The 22,136-nt window shown below is 51.8% G+C and overlaps 8 protein-coding genes across 8 annotated transcripts; 3 read left to right on the plus strand and 5 right to left on the minus strand.

Annotated features, from left to right (window-relative positions):
• Positions 1-857: 857 nt before the first annotated feature.
• Positions 858-2,633, minus strand: A1O5_08957 (uncharacterized protein; the record flags this gene model as incomplete). Its single annotated transcript, XM_007749537.1, has 1 exon — positions 858-2,633. The coding sequence occupies one exon, from the start codon at positions 2,631-2,633 to the stop codon at positions 858-860; it is 1,776 nt and encodes a 591-aa protein (XP_007747727.1).
• A 455-nt stretch (positions 2,634-3,088) lies between these two features.
• On the minus strand, positions 3,089-4,156 carry A1O5_08958 (uncharacterized protein; the record flags this gene model as incomplete). Its single annotated transcript, XM_007749538.1, has 1 exon — positions 3,089-4,156. One exon carries the CDS (start codon positions 4,154-4,156, stop codon positions 3,089-3,091), a length of 1,068 nt encoding a protein of 355 aa, XP_007747728.1.
• A 781-nt stretch (positions 4,157-4,937) lies between these two features.
• Positions 4,938-6,017, minus strand: A1O5_08959 (uncharacterized protein; the record flags this gene model as incomplete). The annotated part of the gene is made up of 1 exon (XM_007749539.1): positions 4,938-6,017. The coding sequence occupies one exon, from the start codon at positions 6,015-6,017 to the stop codon at positions 4,938-4,940; it is 1,080 nt and encodes a 359-aa protein (XP_007747729.1).
• Positions 6,018-6,970: 953 nt separating this feature from the next.
• Positions 6,971-7,438, plus strand: A1O5_08960 (F-type H+-transporting ATPase subunit H; the record flags this gene model as incomplete). Its single annotated transcript, XM_007749540.1, has 3 exons — positions 6,971-6,994; positions 7,043-7,124; positions 7,173-7,438. 3 exons carry the CDS (start codon positions 6,971-6,973, stop codon positions 7,436-7,438), a joined length of 372 nt encoding a protein of 123 aa, XP_007747730.1.
• A 1,623-nt stretch (positions 7,439-9,061) lies between these two features.
• On the plus strand, positions 9,062-12,577 carry A1O5_08961 (uncharacterized protein; the record flags this gene model as incomplete). Its single annotated transcript, XM_007749541.1, has 2 exons — positions 9,062-11,589; positions 11,641-12,577. 2 exons carry the CDS (start codon positions 9,062-9,064, stop codon positions 12,575-12,577), a joined length of 3,465 nt encoding a protein of 1,154 aa, XP_007747731.1.
• A 793-nt stretch (positions 12,578-13,370) lies between these two features.
• On the plus strand, positions 13,371-15,307 carry A1O5_08962 (uncharacterized protein; the record flags this gene model as incomplete). The annotated part of the gene is made up of 4 exons (XM_007749542.1): positions 13,371-13,407; positions 13,489-13,598; positions 13,686-14,855; positions 14,927-15,307. The coding sequence occupies 4 exons, from the start codon at positions 13,371-13,373 to the stop codon at positions 15,305-15,307; spliced, it is 1,698 nt and encodes a 565-aa protein (XP_007747732.1).
• An 899-nt stretch (positions 15,308-16,206) lies between these two features.
• A1O5_08963 (uncharacterized protein) lies at positions 16,207-17,666 on the minus strand (the record flags this gene model as incomplete). Its single annotated transcript, XM_007749543.1, has 7 exons — positions 16,207-16,620; positions 16,669-16,865; positions 16,921-17,038; positions 17,092-17,123; positions 17,180-17,296; positions 17,354-17,413; positions 17,534-17,666. 7 exons carry the CDS (start codon positions 17,664-17,666, stop codon positions 16,207-16,209), a joined length of 1,071 nt encoding a protein of 356 aa, XP_007747733.1.
• Positions 17,667-18,852: 1,186 nt separating this feature from the next.
• On the minus strand, positions 18,853-22,059 carry A1O5_08964 (Pro-apoptotic serine protease; the record flags this gene model as incomplete). The annotated part of the gene is made up of 3 exons (XM_007749544.1): positions 18,853-19,029; positions 19,087-21,585; positions 21,649-22,059. The coding sequence occupies 3 exons, from the start codon at positions 22,057-22,059 to the stop codon at positions 18,853-18,855; spliced, it is 3,087 nt and encodes a 1,028-aa protein (XP_007747734.1).
• Between the last annotated feature and the right edge of the window lie 77 nt (positions 22,060-22,136).

Here is a 22,136-nt window from a genome sequence, read left to right on the forward strand (position 1 = left end):
AAGAGCATTCAAGAGCATTCAAGAGCATTCAAGAGCATTCAAGAGCATTCAAGAGCATTCAAGAGTATTCAAGAGCATTCAAGACCATGCATCGTCAAACCCGAGCGTCCAGTGGTGGCTATCTTCCGATAATCTCCCAGAGCCTCAGCTCAAAATGTAGCCTAGTTCAAATGGTGGCGGTCAGACTGGATTCCGAACCGCTGGAAGCAAATAAGGAGACCAAAGAATCACACCAATATTCTTGTGGTGACGAACGACAGTGGGATGGAAGACGTGCATCATACATATGTTTCTCGCCTAGTGCTGAAGAGTTGGTCCCGACTGAGGGTGACCAAGGTCGGCACGCGTCTTGGTGGTGGCTGTCGCTTGCGGTATACAGTCTTCCGCTGCAAAGGGCTGATCAAGAGTTGTATACAGTGCCGAAATGTTTTGTTGCCTTTAAACGCATCGTGTTACCTTACCAACCCAAGTCCGGCGATTCTGTTCAACTACCTTTGCGGGAACGTCAACCACTTGAGCACTGCCTTTTCTGTTGTGCTGCACCTAGTCTGGGTTGACTGCTCAGATCGAAGGCGCTTGGAAAGAACTCTCAAACCACGACAAACAAGCCATGCATTCGGGTCATGGCTTCGAAGCAAAAGGCACGAAAGAAGTCGGCTGCGGCATTTGAGGGTAATTTTGCTTGATCGTCCCGTCGCGAAACCTCTTGATCGACCACCGGCGGGAGACAATTTGTCCAACGTACGGCGAAAAGACCGGCCTGTCAACAAATGACAAGAGAATATCATCTCGTGCGCTCACTGTCACGACTTAGGACATGATCTTCGATGGCGGTGTACTGGGTACCTGCCTCTCAATCATCTTTTCCCTCTTCTCTCTTCATCCCTCTTCTGCCTCTTCCTTGATTCTGTCGCAATCATCTCGGACAAATCTTCCTGGAAATCCCAGTTTGGATTCTGCTCCCCTCTACGACCCTGCTCGTACGCTCGGCGGAGTTCTTCTTTATCCATTCCATCGTGCGCAGCAAGAGCATCCGGGTCCATTGACACCTCCACATCGCCAGGCTTCTTGCGTTTCCGAGAGGTATCATCTTGCCCGAGGATAGGGATGTTGGCTTCAGCTTGCTGTTTAGCGGCCTTTAAATCGTAGACGCGGTCGCCACCGAAGAAACCCTCGACGCGAGACTGGCGTTCCGGAATGACTTGATATGCGGACCGTGGGTGAGATGACTCTTCGGTTTCCGTGCCACGACGTTTGCGTAAGTCGAACTCGGAGACGGTTTCCGTGCCACCAATCTCAGTGGGCACGGCAGAGGTCATGCCGCTGGGTGTTTCCAGGCCAGTTGAAGCCTCTAACCCAGCATCGAATTCTTCTTCGCTTTCCTCCTCCTCCTCTTCCTCCTCCTCCTCTGATTCTTCTTGTTCTTGCAACTCACCCCACAGTTCTTTCTCGACGGGTTCGCCTTGCTGAGCGTTCTGTTGCTGTTGTAGCACGCCGAAGATGTCGCCACCGTATAGAGGTCTGTTGGTCGCTTCATCAACGGGTGGTTTGCCCCATTGTCCAGGTGCGAACCCCCAACTTGCGCCGGGTGGAGGAGGAGCATTCACTCCGGGGACTTTAAGGGCAGGATACGAAGGGGGGGGGCCGTATCTCTGCATATTGATCAGCCATGGAGGAGGCGCACCAGGGGGCATGTTGAGTGCCTCCTGCAATTCATCGGACAGTTCCCCGGGTCGTAGGTGTCGTAGATTCGTTTCAAACTCCTTGCCCTCGTAATAGACCTCGCCATACCTAGTCAACTCTGGTTTGGTCTGGAACCTGAAGAACGCGTCGTATAGTTTCTGGTAATCAATATCAAGTTTGCCTGTCTTTCCCTGTACTCGCTCACGTTGTTTCTGTTTCAAAGTGGCGTTTTCCTGCTTCTCCAAAATCGCGTCTCGCATTTCTGCGATACCGGTTTCTTGGATAAATTTCGGTAGCGCGAAAGGCGGCTTTTCGATACCTCGTTTTGAAGACAGATACTCTCTCTTAAGAGACCAATGGTTCGGCACAGGAACAACGTTTCGATATGACTTGATGTGGACCAACAACTTCGGATCGGGTGCTGAGGTGTCTGTCCATTCCACCATCTCAGGCTTTTTGACAAGAGCCTTCAGTTCTGCCACAGACAGCTTTGTCATCTCTTTCTTCTTTTTCTTTGAGATTTTTGGCACCGAATTCTCTTCATCTTCATCTGGAATATCATCGTCGTCGTCATAATACACTTCAGGCTTCTCTGGCTCCTTTAGCGTGGGACCTTCCTTATCCACCTCTTCGAATTTTCCCATGACGTCTTTGTACATGTCGAACAGAGGATTCTCCTCATCGACGATGAGAGGCTCACTGATGGGGCCGCCATTGCGCGCTTCTTCAGATCTAGTCTTTCCGCCATTCGGCGCTTCGGGTGGCTCTTCTTCTGGCTCAGGTTTGGTGGCAATTCCATCGGTGTCTGGGGTTTGTTCGTTGCCAGCCTGCATGTTGTTAATCTTGCGTACAGGTTTGCAAGAGAACAAGCATACCTTTTTCTTCTCCTTCTCGGCCTTCTTCTTTGCTCGCTTCAGCTGATTCTTTGTCGGCTTCACAGCGGCAGCCATGATGAAAGTTGTTGTCTCGAAGACTATTTCTGCAAAATGAACACGTGGCACACTGAGTAGCGCAGATTTTATTACTTCGATTTACCCTGATAAAGGTGCAACGGCAGTGAGAACATCATCAGTAGGTGATCGCAGGAACAATATCGAAATGGTGATCATCATGGGATCACGGGAAAACGAAGTAGGAGACCAACGCTGCAAAAATGCCAAGCATTCGCAAAATTTATCTGACAGTTTACCAAGTACATACTCCCTGCCCATTTGGCCATACCCAAGGCCAAGGCCAGCCTCCCTAGCCTCACCTCTCAGTTGTAGTCCGCAAGGCTGAGGATCAACATATTATCTCCATTCTTCGCACAATTCGCATTAATTGTCTACCCCATACCTCTCACTGATGATTGTCATTACGCCTCAAACACTAACATATATGCGTGTACGGAGGATCATTTGCAGACTTATTTCCTAAGCCAGGCCTCTACTAACGCCTCATCAACTGCCTCATCCCTCTTGCTCACAATCTCCCTATCCCAATCCAACCACTCCCCAGCCATTGTATTCCCCATCTTCGACCTCAAAACACCAACACTCAGATCAATGATATATGGTCTCTCAAAACTTTGGTAGAAGATTGTCGCCCCGCATACAGAGCAGAAACTCCGTACCACAAACTCCGAGGATTGATAGTGGCTGAGCTTGTCAATCTGTCTCGTTTCTTTGGTCAGGGGCCCGAATACGATTGGCTCATTGTCCACGGTGAAGAATTGGGACGGAGGTATGTAGGTCCATGGCTGCAGGGTGAAGCCTAATGTTAGGCGGCAAGACCGACAGCAGCAGAGGCGAGCGTAGTATTTGCCGTGGTCCGCTTTAGGTACAAACCACCCTTCACTGGTGGAATTATATGGCGGTGGCGCAATGAGGAGTTGACACCCACCGCAGTAGCAAGAGACTTCGAGCATTCGGCCTCTACCGGGCGATGAGGACGGCTGAGTCAGGGATGTCTCTTGGAGTTGCAGAAGGTCGCCTTCCTTTAAGGGACCATTGTCTTCGATGCTTGGCTCGGTCCTATAGCAGGGGACATTGCGGCCGCCGAGCTTCGTGAGGAATGGCGCGATGCCACCATCCACTGCGTCGTCGAGGTACCAGTGGCACGTGATATTTGTGACATTTCCTTTTGCTTTCACATGACTCCCTTCGCCTTTACTCTCCTCGCTTCTCTCTAAGATGCCAGCACAAGCCAACCACCTCCCATCCCGTTCAGAACGAACGAAGACGTTGCAGCCGCATTTCTTGCAGAAATACCGGGTATATTTCTCGGAAGACTTGTAGGCAGTGGTGCATGTGAGTGACTTCTCACTGGGCGCGCCGTTGAGTGTCACATACCATGCGCCTAGCGATCCCGTGGTATGTCGGCATACGTTGCAGTGGCACATAATGGATTCATTGGGCATAGATGAATTGGCGAGTAGCGAAGAGGGTTCGTAGACGAGGCCGCAGTGGCATGCCAGATGGGATGGCACTGACATTGTCGTTGTTAAGAGGGTACCAGACGAAGGCTTTCGAAATGCGCTCGATTCGAACAGAGGATAGTCAGCCAAACCTCACACTAAGGCGGCCACCTACTATATCATATCCCGATGCGTTTCCCCAGAGAACAGTATCGATCAGCAACACCTCGCGCCCTACGGCTCCTGTGGCTTACTTTTACGCCCTTGTAGTCAACTTACATGTCGATCGAGCAGCGTCAAAAAGCGCCAAGATAGAGAGTGACCCCAGGATCCGGATGGGGCTGATAGTCATCGGTGCAGGAACTGGCTGTGGGGCTTTTCGGTGTGGGAGACCAGTCAAAAGATTGACTCTTGACCACCGAGATGGCTGGAGGTGCCCTCGGGTAGCGTTGTTGATTAGATGGGGCGTAGAGATTGGCGGACTTGTTGTATCTACTCGTAATGTTGCAGTCAGAGACCAGACGTGGTGGGCAAAGGAATGACGGAAACATTAGCCTTAATAGATTTTATTTCTAACCGGTGCTCATTTTTGCCAATTGGCTCTAGCATTACACACACGGCTGTGCTTCCCAGTGTGGTGGGTATCTCCCCCCCCCCCCTAAACCAACGCCGTGCTGGGTCCTGTTGGCATTACAAATGCCCATAAGGAAAGCATGATAACAGTAACAATAAATCATGGAGCACCAAATCCACCCATTCGTCCATGCCGACGCCCCTGCCGCAGTTACAATGACACCTGACTTTTTGTTATCCATCCAACTGTCCAACATCGAGCGCTATGCCATTGTGGTGGAGCACATCAAGCACCAGGGAGATTCTTCAGGTCGCCGAACCCGCCGGCGTTTCCTTGCTCACCAAGCCAGCTGGGCTCAACCAAGGAGTCCTTTGCCTGAAGAAGATATCTGTAGGCGTGCTTAATAGTGGCATCACTCACACCAGCAACTTCGCTGATTTGTTTCGTGGATTTCCCAAACCCCAGCAAGTGACTAGCAAAATAGGTGCATGCAGCAGCATTGGATAACGGACTGCGCCCAGCCAAACCTTCAATAGTAGGTATCTTCTGAGCAAGCTCTCGTGCAATAGTCGACACTCGAAAAGGCAGACCGACCATATTGCAATACCGATCACAGAGGTCTTCAGGCTTGGTTGACTGGGTGCTCTTGAAACCCAGCAGATTACGATTCGCAATCCCGCCGCTTTCCTCAATGGCCTGGATACTCTCATTGGACGACTTGGTGAGGAACTTCTCCAGGTTTTTGTATGCTCGTCCGATCTCCTTCTTGGGGACTGATGTCAAACCGAAGATCTCACTGAAGGACCGCGGCGCCTGATGTTGACGACACGCAATGAAGAGGCATCCAGCAAGAATGACCTCTGTCTGCTTACCACGGAGGGCATTCGCTTCGTAGACCCGCTTGAAGTACATTTTTGCGGTAGTCTTGATGGTAGCCGTGAGCTTGGCCTTCTCGCCCCAAGCCTCGATTTGGGCATAGGCGGTCTGTAGAGCCTTGTCCGCCTTGTTCTCCTGTTGCAAGGCCTGCGCCTTCTTGAGCTTCCGTGTCTCCTTCGATACGTTAGGTCCGCCGCCACCAATCATCGTGCCGGCATTGTTGGTGAGGAATAACTCATTGTCAGCTTCACCGACACGGTTGGGATCCTCGCCCTTGCCTTCGTCAGAGTTGAAGGTACGCCACTCGGACTCGTAGCTGACCAAGCGCTCAGCAAGGACCATTCCACAATTGGCACAAATGGTATCGGCATTTTCTTCAATCAAATCAGGAGGCACCTGCTTGCAATCGGGACAGATGAGATGAGTATTGAGGTTTTCGCGCCATGCTGGCACTTCTGGCGGTTGGTTCTCGACGCCCGCGGTCGACATCTTGTCTGGCTTGGGCCCGGGCGGTTTCGGAATACTCTTTATCACACGCCCAACGAGTCTCCCTTGCAGGCGTTGAGTTTGACGTCGCTTGATCCCTTTGTAAGTTGTCCGCAAGTTGTGGTTATTTGCGAAGGTCTTGACAAACAGCGGCGAATACAGTTTGGCGGTAATCAAGGATAAGGCCGGTGGGGCCGAATTCTGTCCCAACAGGCTGTAGGACTCCCTTCACCTAGCCGGGTGCTGTCACAGATGGAAGGTAGGGAATGCGGTCATGAAACCGATAGGAATGGACTTTGAAAATATTATTGTATTAGAACGAGCGGATAGGTAGTGTAGACGCAGACTTGGAGGTCGTGGATCGTCGTACACTGGATGAGGCCGGTGTCAGTCAGGTCATCAACAAGTGAATGAGACAACCCAAACGCTGAAGCCAAATGATACTCTTGTCAACTATCTAAAGTGATGTACCTTTCTCGCGCAAAGTCGATGACGGGGAGGAGGTTATCGCAGTGTATTTGGATACAGCGCAGGCGTCAACGAAACGTGGATCTGACTTTGACCGTTCAACCAGCGAAGGTCTCGTGAGTCAAGGAAAGCCGAGGGGTTTTTGAACACGAAGAGTCGTCGTCAGCGGATCGTTAAAGTTGCGCAAGAGCGTCAAAAATGCGTTCTGTGATGAAGCGACGATAACAGAGGCGAATTCTTGACGGTCTCTGCGATATGTAGATGGCGGGATGGTGGAGAGAAGGTGGTAGAAATCTCTGAGTGAGGCGCATGTTGGGAATCAGAAGGTCAAGTCAGCGCCTAAATTTGATCACGTGATTGAGCCACAGAATGTGCTGGTGCTTAACCAAATACAGTTAGTCCTTCTTGAGAAGCTACTCTTCGAATCGTTGATGAGAGCTTCTTGACACAGACAGAGGATTTCGTTGTACCTTTGTCAAATCTCAGCAATGGCGCAAACTCTCAGGACCAGTGTAAGTGTCTTATTCAGGTGTTCCTGCTGCTACTGACCGGTGATTTAGACCCGTCTCTTTGCTCGGATGAGCTCTAGAACGGTGCCAGCTTCTCGCCGAAGCTTTATCGTTGCCCCCGTCTCGAGGATGCGTCAGTACACCTTCTCCTTGCTTCAAGAAACCTACTCATAAGCCACAGCGGACTTGATTCAAGACATGTACCTGAAAGAACTACGAGCGTACAAGCCCCCGCCACAAAAAGCTTCGGATGCCGAGGGACACGTTCAAAAATTCACACCTCCCGCCGTACCCAAGTCACCAGAAGAGACCAATCTTGCAAGCGAAATGAAGGAATACGAAGACCAAGTTGTTGAGATTGAAGGCCAGGCTGCACCAGGAGAGACACAGCCTGAAGAAGACTTTTTCGAGGACATTGAGGAGGAAGATGAACCTGCACACCATTGATGTCGTCGGAAAGGGTCTTGATAAAATCGTTTGTAAAATCAGTCAGGACATGACATAAAACATTGGGAGCTACTCGGTTTTCAGGGAGTGGTCAATTCAGTTCTCCTGCACAACGGAATCCAGACGCTACGCAGCATCCAGCCCATTTTCACACCGCGTTTCAATAAGAGTTTTTCACTTGGAGAAGTTTGAACGTGAGCCCGACTATCGAGAGGATTTGGCAAATGTGAAAGAGCAGGGTCACAGTGGGACCATGCACTTTTCTGTGAGATCGATTGTTCCGTCCCAGTTTCCGCTCCCAACCATCCAGAATGACTCGATCTCTGTCATGCTTCATGTTGGTCGGAGAGGGCAGCAGAGCAAGGGCCTAACTTCCATGATGGATTGCTAACGTCCGCAGCGCAACTTATTGCCAGCATAGAATCCGTGTCCCTTCCACCATCTCTCTCCCGAAGCCAATCACGTTCATGTCCGACGGGCAATGTTCCAAGGCATCCCAAAAGTTTTTGTACCCCACAAAATCTGACACTCCAGCCTCAAGACCACTCACAGCGAATAGAGGTTGCAGTAGCGGCCGGGCAAGGTGCCTGAGATCTACGTAATCCGTGGTGACGATAAGGTAGACTGACTGACAGCTGCGGTGTTCCAAGTAAGCATTTCCGTGATTGAGATCTGCGCCAATGGGCAACCTAGATGTATTAGATATGGCAGAGCGGCGGCGGAAATGTACGGAGGATCACCACCTGGGCTGGTACCAAGGGTATATTCTATGGGGTGGTCCATTCGGCCAGACGGGGATAAGGCCCGGACCTCGTTAATGCTGCTATCATAGAGTGGATAATATGCATCAGACGGAAGAAGAAAAGGGATTATCTTCCTACGATGATGCGATGCGATAGGGCACGGTTGGCGTCAACCTCAACGATAACCCAGTTTTTGTCGAGCTGATTGTGGGCGGGTGTCAAGCAAGCGAAAACAGGCTATGCAAGAGGCATCCAAGAGGCACCCAAGAGGCACCATAGCCGCTAGCGATGGCGGGCTGGGGGGCTGCAGTCCAGGCCCATCGGGGTTTGATGACGCCGACTGTCTCTCTTCAGGCTCCTCGCCGGACCATTCATGACACTCCAAAGGGCCAAGGCGCTCCACCACCACTGATCCTAATCCTCCGCCTGCGACCTCCAAACATGCAGCTTGCGGCGTGTGCGCCCTGAGCCTGAAAGACTGGGACACTCTTGATTTCCACTGTTCCAACTGATACGTACTGCTCCTTGTTTGCTTCGTTGTCCCATCGTTTGTCCTTCACTCTGCCCATATTGCTCATATTGTCCTTCGTTCATGTCCTTCCCAATCTTCTGATTCTTGCCATTATTAATTCTTAGATCTTTGACCCTTGTATATTGAATACCACACTGTTCCTCCGACTTCCAGCCCCTTCAATAGCGTCTACCGATCCGCTCCTCCCGGCTGGCTGAACCAGTTGTCCATCTCGTCTCATATCGATGCTCTTCCTCTGTTGTGTCGAACCTGATGGCGAGGACTAGGAAAAAGTTCACATCTTTCGCTTTGGCGTAACCGCAGCGACACGAGTGCCTAGAGTCGGTTCAGCTTTGGCACGCCGCCATCATGGCCATGGCAGCACATGTCGAAGGGCAGATTCTTCCCGCCCTTCCTGTTCACGCTCTGGCTCCTCTGCCCATTCATCCGACCGCTGCCATGTCTTCTTCGGAGTCCTTTGAACCTGGACCTCCCAGGGACTTAGTGCGCTCAGCCAGCTTCACCTACTTGCCAGCGTTGGGAACCGAGCACTCCGATTCTTCCACAATCAAACGTACCTTCTCCGAACACATCATTTCTCTCCCCTCCGATCCTAAAGTCAAGGTTAATGAAAGCATGCATTCAGCAAACTTGGAACTGTTCCGCCGGGTTTCCAGAAAAGCAAAGAGGAAAATGTTGGCCAGTGCTCGCTTCTCCTTGTCGCCAGATGATGATGAGCCTCAGCCGCGCGAGCCGAGTACCACGAACACCGATAAGGATGGACAACCAAGAAGTCTCAGCCGCTCTGTTGCAGGAACGCTTCGGACTATCGCCCGAAAATCATGGGCTGCCTCCTCATCGAGATCTTCATCTCCTGCTCGCCAAGGAGATAGGACTCCAGAGAGAAAGCGAAGTTGGTCACCCAGCAAGCGGAAACTTATCATCGCTGCAAACTCAGTCGCAATCCCGGAACCGGCGGCGTCAAGTCCTCCCCTGCGGACGTCTCCTGAAGAGAGCGAATCTTTGCTAGAAAATGCCATACAAATTCCAACCGGTGACAGACGTGCTCCAACCCCTACGCCCGTGCAGAGACCACTCTCCGTCATACAAACTAGGAATAAGAGCGACCTGAACCTCAAACGGATGTCGCGAAACTCTTCAGCAACTTCTCTGCGGAGTTTTGTGTCGAATGAAAGATCTCAATCGAGGCTGTCGCTTAACAAAGTCCCCCCTCTGCCGTCTTCCCTTTCCTCCGATCGCCTAGCGGCTCTCAGCGCCGAAGTACCACGGAGGAAAGACCCTTTATGGACTGCCTTTAGGACCCTCGACGGGGAGTACAGCGGTTTCCAAGCGAAGACGAGCCTGCAGAAGGCTAAAGTGCTTCGATTAACCCTGATCCCGTTTCTTGTCAAGTACGAACACAATCCGTCTCATAAATCTCTTCGAGCCGAGGATCTAGATCGACGAGTAGTTATTCTGAACAAGTGGTGGACCGGATTATTGGAGATGCTTCATGGAGCGAATAACCAGTCGATCTCTGGCACGGACAGGCCTGCATTTTTGGAATCCGCTACCAGAATCATGGTTCGGCCAGAGTGGAGGATACCGGGCTTCGCTTCAATCCCAGGCGAAAGCCCGCAACGCCATTCGATTCCCAAGTCCAAGTCGACGAATTCCCTCGAATCGGAAGAGGCAGACTTTCTGGTCGATTCGGTTCACCAGAATGTGCGTAACATCTTCGTCCAGAACTTACTCTCTCAAATGGAGTTTGTGACCGGCATTTTGTCGTTACGTACTGCTCCTCAAAGCCTGGTCACGTTTGCGGGAAAAGCGTGTGCCTATGCCTTCTTCTTTTGTCCTGGCGTGGCAGATATGCTGGTTAGGTTGTGGTGCCTCCCCTCGAGCGCTTTACGACGGCTGTTCAGGCAATTCGGTGTCGAAAATGGAGAGAAGCTTGATTTGATCTCGAATGCACTAGCAAGGAATTTTCCGCCGCCAGTCCGCAGCCTCTGTGTTGGATCCCAAGCATCCTTTTCGCGCCGGCTTCAGCAACGAGGTCCGATTCCGCCCGGTTCTGAAAGGATTAATTGGTTTCAACCTTGGGTCACGAGATGGTCTGGCCACAACAGCGATTTGTTCTTCGTCTTCACCAAGCAATATCACATTCTGGTCTCTGAGTTTCTGACTGAAGAGATCTCATTGAAGGATCGCGCGAGTATTCCTGGTCTGGTCCCAGTGTGCGCGCAAATGTTGGTTATTTTGGAGACAACGATCTATCGGCAAGCTGGTCAGTTTGGAATCGAAAGCTATGCACCTGGTACTGGATCTCATATGGACAACCCAGATGCCTTGGCTCCGATGCCTATGACAATTGCGAATGCAACTCGTTCAATTGCTGAAAACCGATTGATTATGTTGCTGAGAGATGTCATGGGAGACCTCGATCCTGAACACTCGCTTCTACGAAACTTGTTCTTGACCTCCTTCGACAGTGTCACCAAGGCTGCCACTGTCAAAATTTCGCTGTACAATAACGACGCATGTTTTGTGATTTGTGATTTTATGGAAGAGGTTCTTCCCATCATGTTCCGTTACCACCAGACATACATTGATACCCCAGTGCTCGACTGGCCTTTCTGGCTAGACGTCTGCAAGCAGATGTTGCAGAGTCAAACCACTCTAACCCAGATACGATCGATCGCATTCTTGTATAGTACTTGGTCCATTCTAATACATAATGAAGGACGAAAGCGTCAATTGGTTCTGGAGTGGCTATTGGATGAGAACATATTCGAAAAGCTCTTTTGCCACTGGTCGCCCATGGTTCGGCATTACTTCTACCGCCTGCTGTGCTGGAGGGTCGCGCGATACGATGGGCAGGTGTTAGACCTGGACTTGTAAGTCGGAATCTGGGATTTTCTTCGAGGGGGGCACTGACAATGCAGCAGGGAAATCTTGCAGACGTTGGCAGCTAGGTTGAATAAATGCTGGGCGCATTACCAATACCTGATTGCGGAAGCCGAGATGCGAGGGGTTGTACCACCATCATCAGCCCCTTGTTCACCTGCACCTAGCCGTGTCCTCGTCATCATCCGCACGGACAGTCAACCGATCATGACACCCTCAAAGACACATTTCGAGAGGTATCTGCCGACCTCGATCGTCACTCAGAGTTCACCCTATCAAAACCACTCTTCGGTTCTCAGCACAATCCCAGCGGCAGATTCACCTGCTCAAGGAAACAGGAAACGGTGGAGTTTGTTCCGTGGTCTGAATGTATTTGGCAGCCCTGGAAACAATCGGCCAGGAGAGGTCACACCGCCGGGAAGCCCTGACGATAATGGCGTCTCGACTTCTGGTGACGGTCCGGGCCCGAATAGTGCTATTACCACCCAAAAGAGACCGACTACTCCTCCACATCAGGCATTCTCATTCAAGTTCTCCCTGGAATTCTTGCAGGGCCGAACGAATTTAGAGAACAAGAACCGGATGCTGGCAGCACCCCAACTTCCGCCTAACGCACAAAGCATACTCATGGCGCGACGGAGCTCAGAGAGTGGGGGCAGTAGTAGTAGCAGCAACAGCAGCGATGGTGGTGGCGGTGGCGGCAGCAGCAGCAGCAGCAGCAGCAGAAGAAGCAGAGGAAGCGCGAACAGCAACGATCCTCGAGCTCGAGGCAGAGTAGCAGAGGTGAAGCCATTGAAACCCAAAGAGCATGAAATGGGCACAGCACGATATAGTGGACGATCACTAGCGGAATGGGCTCAGGTGTTGAATGAATGTCGCAGCTTCTACAGCAGACGGAAGCAGGAGGGAGTCCCGCGAGACAGCCTCGTCGAGACGCCGACCATGGGTGTGGAGAATTTTCGCTTGATGGGTGGTTGATGATGTGGATGGAGATGAAGTTGCATCATCGACAACAGTTTTTGCTTCGCTTCCTTTGGGGAAACGACTACGAGTGAAAAGCATTTGCTTAGGGATCAAGGCCTTGACGGAAGGACACTTTTAGAGAGATCTTTGGAGGACAGATTACTACGGGCGGCGCCTTGGATATGAAGCCAAACCGAATAACTAGGAGGGCGGGTCGACATGGGTTTTGTACAGAGCTTGGATCTGGAATCGGCGCACACATGTTTCCTGATGGTGGATATACTCGGTACAGTCAACAGAGACGAATATGAACCATGGACTTTTTCACAGCCAGACCTCGGTCTCTACCTACTGCCCAAGTGCCAAGCCCTTGCTACTCACGTGTTCGGACCCTTTTCCCTTCAGCCTTTTATTGCCGGCCTCGCCCCCACTCTTCGGCTTTCCGTTTATGGTTAATCTCGAATACTACCGGGAGCGGAACTTCTCGTGTTTCTCCGCACTTGGATAACAGCCGAGGACGTATCTCGCTTCCCTCCGAGGCTGCGATGTCTTGATCCTCGAGTCAGTGAATGCAGTTGGGACTAGGTAAGGGTGCTGTAACTCAGATAGGGAGCTCTGTCTCCCACTAATCAATCCCTGTTGAATATTTGTCTCCAAGTCAACCATCTGTCTGGCTTTTATTTTTGCTTGCGCTGGTTTGCTGAACCTTCCAGATCACCATTCCCCTCTCCCTTTCATTCCACCCGACTCAGTTGACAGCCAACGGTCCTAGCCGTTCTTGACAGAGGTGCTTGCAGAGGGAGTCAAGATGCCTATCTTCAGGTCGTTGCAGCCACCGATTGAGAGTTTGTCATCTCCAAGTCTCTCCCATCTCTTCTCCTCCTTGCTTGACCTTGAAGCTAACTGCCATGTCTCTCTGCGCTCAGTGCCATGGCATCTGCCGGTATGGACCTGGCTTTTCGATTCTGAATATAGTCCGATGCGACACCATAAACCTGAAGATATCCAGGGCTTCACTAATGCGGTGACCAAAGAGGTAATGGGCGTTGATTTCCTCCTTTTTACAGTACCGTCCAAGGATGTTAGATAAATGCTGACCCTGTGGGCTCGGTGACCCCTGCAGCATCTCAGTTATGTCGACCTTAGACAGCACACCACCCACCTCTCCACCGCCCTCGTGAAAAACTACGGCCTTCTCCAGGGCCAGACCGTTGCTCTCTTCTCCCCTAACACCGTATGGTACCCGTGCGCCATGTTCGGCATTTTGCGCGCCGGGGGGGTCGTGAGCGGTGCCTCGCCCGCATACAACATCGAGGAAATGACCTACGCGTTGAAAACCGCCGAGGCCAAGTTCCTATTCACAGTACCGAGTTCCATGGAGGTGGCTGCCGCGGCGGCCAAGAATGCGGGAATCCCACAGAGTAGGGTGTTTTTGTTAGAGGGTCAGATGGAAGGATTCACAACGATGAAGGACTTGCTTGAGATGGGCCGCTCACACGGAGACCGAGGACAGATTGAACAGTTCCGCCTCCCCCCTGGCAAGAAGAACAAGGACGTCTGTGGTTTCCTCTCCTTCAGCTCCGGGACGACGGGCTTGCCGAAAGCCGTCATGATCGCGCACTCGAATGTGATCGCTCAATGTCTTCAAATCAAACAGATCTCGCCAGCCACTTTACGTCGCATTCTTGCGGTATTGCCGCTCTTCCACATCACGGGTTTGGTGCACCAAATGCACCTGCCCATCCTCCTCAACGCCAACGTCTACATGCTGCCAGCATTCACCATGGACAGCATGCTACAAACCGTCCAAGACTACAAACTCGAAGAAATGCTCCTGGTCCCGCCGATTCTCATCCGCTTGGTGCGCGACGAAAAGACCCTGTCAAAGTACGATCTTAGCTCTCTGCGCCGCTTCAGCTCGGGCGCCGCTCCTTTGAGCGCAGAGATCCTGGAACTCCTCAAAAAACGATTCCCCGGGACGGGATTCAAACAGGGCTATGGCATGACCGAGTCATGTTCGTGCATTACTGCCCATCCGCCCGAGAAATATGACTATAAATACGCCTTCCGGGTAGGCACGATCGTCGCGTCCACGGAGGTGAAGATCGTTGATCCGGACACGGGAAGAGAATGTGGGTTGAATGAACCGGGAGAGATATGGGCGCGAGGCCCCCAGGTTGTCATGGGCTATCTTAACAATCCGAAAGCCACGAGGGAGACGTTTGATACGGATGGGTTTTTGCATACCGGCGACATTGGCAGTATCGATGAAGAAGGGTTGATTACAATCACAGTAAGTCTCAGGCTCGCCTTTCTCCTTGGATCTGTATCTCGCTTGGTGCAGGCTGACGGATGGTGTCGCAGGATCGGTTGAAGGAGATGATCAAGGTAAAAGGAATCGGTGTAGCCCCCGCCGAACTTGAAGATCTTCTCCTCGGACATGACGATGTCGAAGATGTCGCTGTGCTCGGAATTGCGGATGATTACTCGGGCGAGCGCCCCAAAGCCTACATCGTCCTCAAAGCATCCAAGAGATCTGGCGACCTGCAGGCAACAGGCAAAAAGCTCATCAAATACGTGCAGGACAAGAAGGTGCGGCATAAATGGGTAACCGAGATCGAGTTCGTCGACGAGATCCCAAAGAGCCCGAGCGGAAAGATCCTCAGGAGAATGTTACGGGACATGGCCAAGAGCGGGAAGAAAGGTGTCGTCGTTAGAGACGAGAGAGAAAGAGCAAGGCTGTAAGAGCAAGAGAATCAACAACGCCAGAATCGCACAGAAGCGGCGCCACCAAATACATATGAATAGAGTGTCTCAAGCAATTGGCCGAGGGGTGACAACGAGGAAAGCCAGTGGTGAAGAAGCATTGCTGTGAAAGTAAAAGTTGTGAGGAAGACTGCGTTGTACCTGAAACAGCTCGAGAGGTCGAGAAAAGTTACTGAGAAACCGAAAGAGCCCTTTGCCAGTGAAAGCCCAGACGTCCAGGAACGAGACTGGGACCAGAAAACAGGCTCATCGAAACACCGGCGCGAGGGATCTGGACAAAAGATGGGGCTCGTGCGGTGGCAAGGAGCGACATCTCCCCTGCGACCCTTGACCATTGTATGAATCAGGACTGTGCGTCTATCTACATCGATGGGTTCTCGAATGCTTGGGATGACTCTTGAGTTTGGGAACAACGCTGCGGGACAGGCTTCTTCCAGCAGAGAGACAGAGGTAGAAGCAGATACAACAGGGAGGAAAGCTGTAATCGATAAGCATGCTATTTGGGATTGTCCAAATCATACTTGCAGTCTATCATACAATACAAGAGAGTTTTTTTTTTTTTAAAAAAAAAAAAAGGCCCGTCACCTTTTGTTTCGTCGTCCCTAGCTTCTCCGTGCTAGGCTGCTATGCTCCTCCGGCCCCTGGAGGAAGAGAATCGCTGAAGGTCGAGCCAACAAACATCGCCATTCGCCCTTCATAACAGTACCAATTTGTCAACTTAGGATGTATTCATCATTTGTGCTCGTCGCCGTCTCATTGCATTTTGTCATTGACATGAGCTTGTCGTCTTCCAGCATGCACTTGATTTTGCTAGCCACACAAAACCGCTCGCAGCACTCAGCAATCATACCGTCATGCTACTGCAATTGGGCCGCTTTTCAGGAACCGATGGGTTCGGCCTCACCGTGTAGCAAATCGTCCGAAGTGTTCGGGAGGTCAGTCTTGGGCGCCGAGGGGAAATCACCCTCCTTGACTGGAGCCTTGCCGGTGGTGGGAGAAGGGATCCTCTGGCGAGCGCTTCCGACCATCTCTTGAGCCTTGGCAGCATATGTCCCAGTGTATTGCTTCATCGTGTCCAGGCCCTTGCTGGTATGTTGAGCGGTCAAATCACGGATCTGGGTAGTCTGTTGCCCGATGACATTTCCGGCGTGCTCAAGTTGGGAGTCGATGAACTCCTTGTTCTCGATGTAGATCAAGGGGCCGAGGAAGACGACGCAGTTGGCAATCAAGGCCATTCCCCAAAATGGGACGATTTTGATAAGGTAGTAGGTCATGAAGGCAGTCAGGAAAGCCTGTCACAGTCAGTCTCGGATCACAATTGTTCTATCGAGGCCACCTACAGCCGCAGTTACTGGGACGTTCTCGGCGAAAATAATCCGTTGCATCTCAATGACGAAAAAGTTGATCAGGTTTTCTAAGTCGTCAAGAGAAGCTTCCAGAGTCTCTTTGGGGATCTTGTAGTATCGTCGAGGTCGAAGCGAGCTGGCTACACTAGAGCCCATCAACGCCTTGCTCGAAGCCTCCGCAAGCGTGACCACTGTTCCCATTTGTCAAAGGTCATCCCTCAAATTGCTCGAATCTTTCACACATACCACCAAGGGTCATCCAAGTGACCTTGATCACATATCGAATGATAGGAAGGTAGCGACAAGCAAAGATGAAGGCAACGACGGAAGCAAAGGTGATGCCGGTAGCTCGCTTGTTCTTCCACTGGAAATGCGGTCAGCCAGAATTGCCACTTGGGTGATCATCCCGAGACTTACGCTCAACAAGGTGTAGAAGAAGGAATGGTAGTCTGCCCCAAAATCAGAAGAGAACCCTTTCAGGGAGGGGGGGGGAATTTTGGCCTACGTGTCAAAGTAGTATCGTTGGCAGCAGTGTACGAAGGAGGTTGACGAGAGCTGGCCAGATCGCTGAACTCGGATTTGGTGGACGCAGCATGGTCCTTGACGGAGGTTGCAACAGGGCCTGTGAGAGGTATCAACAACGGGCCTGGTGTGCGGTATTCAGGAGCAGGAGCCGTACCATTGACGATGTTTTGGGTGATAGGGTGTTCAGTCACGGTGTTGACCGCCGAAGCCGCGTCTGGAAACCTGTCAGTGGAAGTAAGAGGAGTACCGGTTCAGATCTGGCCACTGGTATTAGCGATGATGGTTATTCCTTGACTTGGACTGTGACGTAGAGCATGGAGCTTGCGCACCTTACTGTTGACGAAGGCCTCTTTCAAGGTGGGCTCGCTGGTCCCGTTGGTGATAGGAGGAGAAGTAGAGTCGTCGGCGGCAGACATGTCGGTATGCGTAGGCAGCTCTGCTGATGAATCGTAGCCTTCAGAAGACATCTATTAGGGAGGAGTATGGGATGGAAGAAGTCGGAAGTAACAATCAAGGATGGCGACCAGGAGTAGCAGTAGTGCAAACAGGGGGCGTCGACTGACTTTTTGGTAACCAGGGGATAAGAATTGGATCCTGGAACGGACTGATGAAATGGCAGATGGATGCTTGATGAAATGAGGGGGAAGAAGGCGGTTTGGAGCTTAGAAGAGGACGAGGTGTTGGGTTTGTAAGAGTTGAAAGTTGAGGACAGAGAGCAGAGAGCAGATGGCAGATGGATGTGTGTGTGTGTGCGCGCGCGCATGTGTGGGACGTCAGTTGCGGTCATCTGTGATCTCAGCCAAACAACCTGCGGGAGCTGCAGGCGGTTTCATTTTTGATTGACGGAATCCCTGGCACCTGCATCACTGTCGCCCGGCATCACCTGCATCACCTGCATCACCGGCATCACCCACAGACGCCTCGCCAGTCCCTTACTTGCTAGAAGGGCGCCCCCCTTCCCAACACTCGCTCTTCCCTCTGACGCAATTGTCCTCGCTCCCTGGTGCTGAGGTCAAGGGTGCCTGCTGGCCCTTGGGAATCGGGATATTATTGATCCCCTATCCAGTACTTTCTGCTGTCTTCCATTATCCTCGCCAAAATGGTCGCGTGCTCTACCATCAGCCCACCGCTCGCATTCGTCCCCTACTTGTTCGTTGTATCTAACAGTACAGTACATATTTCTCTTGCATCCAAATGAACACGCTGGCCCAAAGCTGCCTGTCGGTCTCCGACGAAGTCCATCTCGTCTTTATGGCCTGTGGTTCTCAAAACAACCCCTGATTTGGCCATTCTGGGCGGAAGCCTACTGTAGGTTAATGCCAATCCACCGCGGGTTTCATCTATTGGAGGGGGGTGCAAGTACGGAGCACGGAGTAACGGTGGTACCTTTTTGACATGTGATAATAATGCTCCAAGTCCCTTGGCATCGTTTCTACTTGGCCTTCAGCCTTCAGCCTTCACCTTCGAGCCTCGCGTCGGGCCCCAGTTGCCACTAATGGGAGCCAACCTGGCGAGCTGGTTATGCACTGTGTCTCTACAAGTCTTTATTACACTGGGGTTGATTTCTCCAGGAGAGGGAAATGATAACCCAACTCCTCTTCATTCCCCCAACTTGCCCGTCTAGGGTGAGTCTTTAAACCATGTCCTCTAACATCAACCTCTATCCGGACCTTCCTCTCCGTCGCTGAGCCCGTCGTCCTCGGCGCTCATTGAATCTGAAGTCATCGGCGCTCCCTCTTCGCCCTTTATCTTTCTGCCCCGCGGGCCGTAGGAGATCACTTTCCACCCATTGGCTTTGGTTGGGTCTTTGACATACTCGGACATGGGGAACTATTCAGGCGGTCTTGTCAGTATCCATCACACTGCCATTGCATCGCGACAACTTACGTAATGATCGTTCTTTTTCATCGTCACCACCCACGGCACGTTGTCGAAGGTCATTGCCCTCAGCCGAAAGTACGTGTTGTCCTCAATCTTGTTGACTTCTTTGACGAATGCGTCCAAGTCAGGAGTCTTCACCCCATTGACATGGGTAACAAAATTTGTAGGTGCCAGCCCGTATTGATAGGCCGGCGACCCTCGACTCCTAGCACTGACATAGATCTCCGAATGAAGCTTGCTGATCTGCTGTCTGACCGCATGGTGTGGCTTTTGGAGAACAGCTCCGCAGAAGATCACTGCCCGCGACGTCTCCAGGTCTTCTGTAGGTACAGTGGGCACCCGGAGGCGAATCTCCTTGCCTTTCCGGACAACGAGCGCATCGAGCCATTCCTTGTCATACATGATATCGAAGTCACTGACCCGGGTAATAAGTTGCCCATTCAGCGTGAGGATGATGTCCCCCTCTTGCAGGAGTTGTCCATCACTAGGTCCGTTGGCTGGACCGCAGTCCACTTTCCTCACAATGAACAATTGATGCCGCGACGGGTTGGCTTTGGCCACTTTAGAGATCCATTCTTCCGAGACCCCCATGATCCGACACTGTGACATCTGGACCACGTAGGACTCCATGTTCAAAATCCGAAGCTTCGGTATAATGCCAGACCGTATTTGATCAACCACCGGTTTGATCATGCTTGTAGCTAAGCCTAGATGGTATTCCGTGTCTCTATGGCTGCCTTGGCTTCTCTCACCCATGTAGGTGAGCCAGAGAGCTTGCACCACGCCATCCGCGCTCATCAGCACACCAGATGCACACTGGGAAGATAAACCCGTGTCGATGGTAATCGCATCAAGGTTGACCGCCCGGTATCTCGGAGCGGCTGCATTGGCAGGAATACCAACCGCTGTAATATCCGTGACCGTGGTCTTTGCAACCACGGCCCTATGGTTTTGGTTGAACCCCACAAAGATCGTGTCGGCGCCTTGCTTAATCATCTCGGTGGATAGCTTCGCGGTCTGGACTGGCGCGTGCACCAACGACGGATCATATTGGATCACCGTATAGTTGGTCAGCGGGTGGAGAAACACCACCTTGCCCTCGATCTGGATCGAATCTGCAACAGTCACGGTAATGTCACAGAGGTCGTACGGAACGGTGGCTCGGGATACCACCACCAGGCCTTTCTCGGCGTCGATCACCAATCCAAAACCTGTTCTTCGTGCTTGAGGGTATCCATCAATCTTAACGGGCATGTAACAGGTGATCTTAAGAAACGAACGGATAATTTCGGCCGCGGCAGGCAGATTGACGCCATCGAGCTGAATAAAATCTGCCGACTTTGGCACTTGTGGTACAGCGGGCAGCGCCTGACCCAGGTCTTTGAAATCCCACAGACCTGTTTGATCATTTCTCACCGACAACCTCATCTTCGGATGCCAATGCCGATCGATATGTACGATCGTAGTGGCCCGAGTGTGAAGATCCCTAATATGGCGGTATGAAATGACGATTCGAGACCGGTCAGGTATGGTTTTCATGACTTCGATGAAGGCGTCGAGGTCCGGGGTGGGTTTCTGATCTACTGTGTCAATGATCCATCCAGAAAGAGCACTATCCAACTTAAATGAGCCGGCAGCCTCACACACATACAACCCTTTGCAGGCGATGGCGTATAATCGAGACTGCTGATAGGACAAGTTGTGAAAGCTCCCGCCAGCCACAGTGACAAATCGATCCGGGGTGATTGCATGAAGGTCTCCCACTTCCAGTGTCACTTCGTGATCCTCTCCTCCACGCTGGAATAAGAGATGCACCTTCCCTCCCACACTGGAGTCAAGAATGGCATCCAGTTTGACAAAGGATGTCAACAACTCCCCATTGACTTTGATCAACACATCTCCTTCCTGGATCTTGTTGTCTGCAGGTCCTTCGGGCAGTACAATCTCGGCAACGAGCATGCTGTTCTCCTTCGGATGGACCTTTCGAACCGCTGATTCCCAGTTTGGCGTTAAACCCAACCTCCGACAGTCGTCAAACGGTTTTAGCATCCACTGTGTCTGGATTGTCCCTCGGGTGATTGGCTCTCCTCGTTGAAGGCACTGCAGTGCACGCAATGGACGGTCCAGAGGTAAGAAGTAATCAGTGGCGGCGCCGTCGATACGACCGCCCGCTTGCAGAGCAACCGCATGCCCGCTTAGATTTACCACCGGACTACCGGAGCTTCCACCCGTGGCCGCAGCAGCAGCTTGGATATAATTTGTGTTGAAGTCACTGTAGCCTTCACCATACTCTGGAGCATTGCGATCCAACCGACTAATCACACCGGAGAGAATGCTGAGCTTCTCACCGGCGTCGTTGCCCACCACTCTGATTTCCACACCCACTTTTGCAGACTCCGGTTGGAGTTTGAGTGCCTGGACATTCATGTATTTGATAGCTTTGGGGTCGAATTGCAGGATACCGAAATCGTGGACAGGGTCGCGATAGACAGGTTTCACGTCGCACTACATTGTTGTCAGCAATCTGTCAAAATAGTAGGCCCATGGGGCAGGCAAACGGCAACCCACTTCTTCATGGTTGTCAAACACACAATAACCCCAGAAGGGACCGGCGCAAACGACGTGGCGATTGGTCATGATGTAGCCATTTTCGGCGTCAACCACAAATCCGGTAGCTTGGGAGGAAAGGGACAAGTCGGTATCAAAAGAACATGTCTGGCAGAAGTGAATAGACACCACACTCTTAATCACTCGTTCTATAGTAGCCTGCCATTCCGGAGAGTCGCCTGCAGCGGGAACGGGGTTGATGATGGGGACTGAGCTCGAGTTGGCCTCGATGTCGTACACGGAGCCATTTTGAGGAGTAGCGTCGCCGGGGGTTGGCACTCCATTTTCTGGCTTTAACTGTTTTTTGGGTCTTTCTACGGCTGAGGTCGGGCTTGTCCTTCGCTTGAGTCGAAGCTCGCCGTTGGCAGACATGGTGGGAGCGGGAAAGGTAGAAAAAAGGCGAGGATGTGGTGAGGTTTCTCGAGGGCGTTGGAGGCGGTTATGCAGAA

Source organism: Cladophialophora psammophila, assembly GCF_000585535.1.
Source record: "Cladophialophora psammophila CBS 110553 chromosome Unknown aczJe-supercont1.15, whole genome shotgun sequence".
Taxonomy (NCBI): domain Eukaryota; kingdom Fungi; phylum Ascomycota; class Eurotiomycetes; order Chaetothyriales; family Herpotrichiellaceae; genus Cladophialophora; species Cladophialophora psammophila.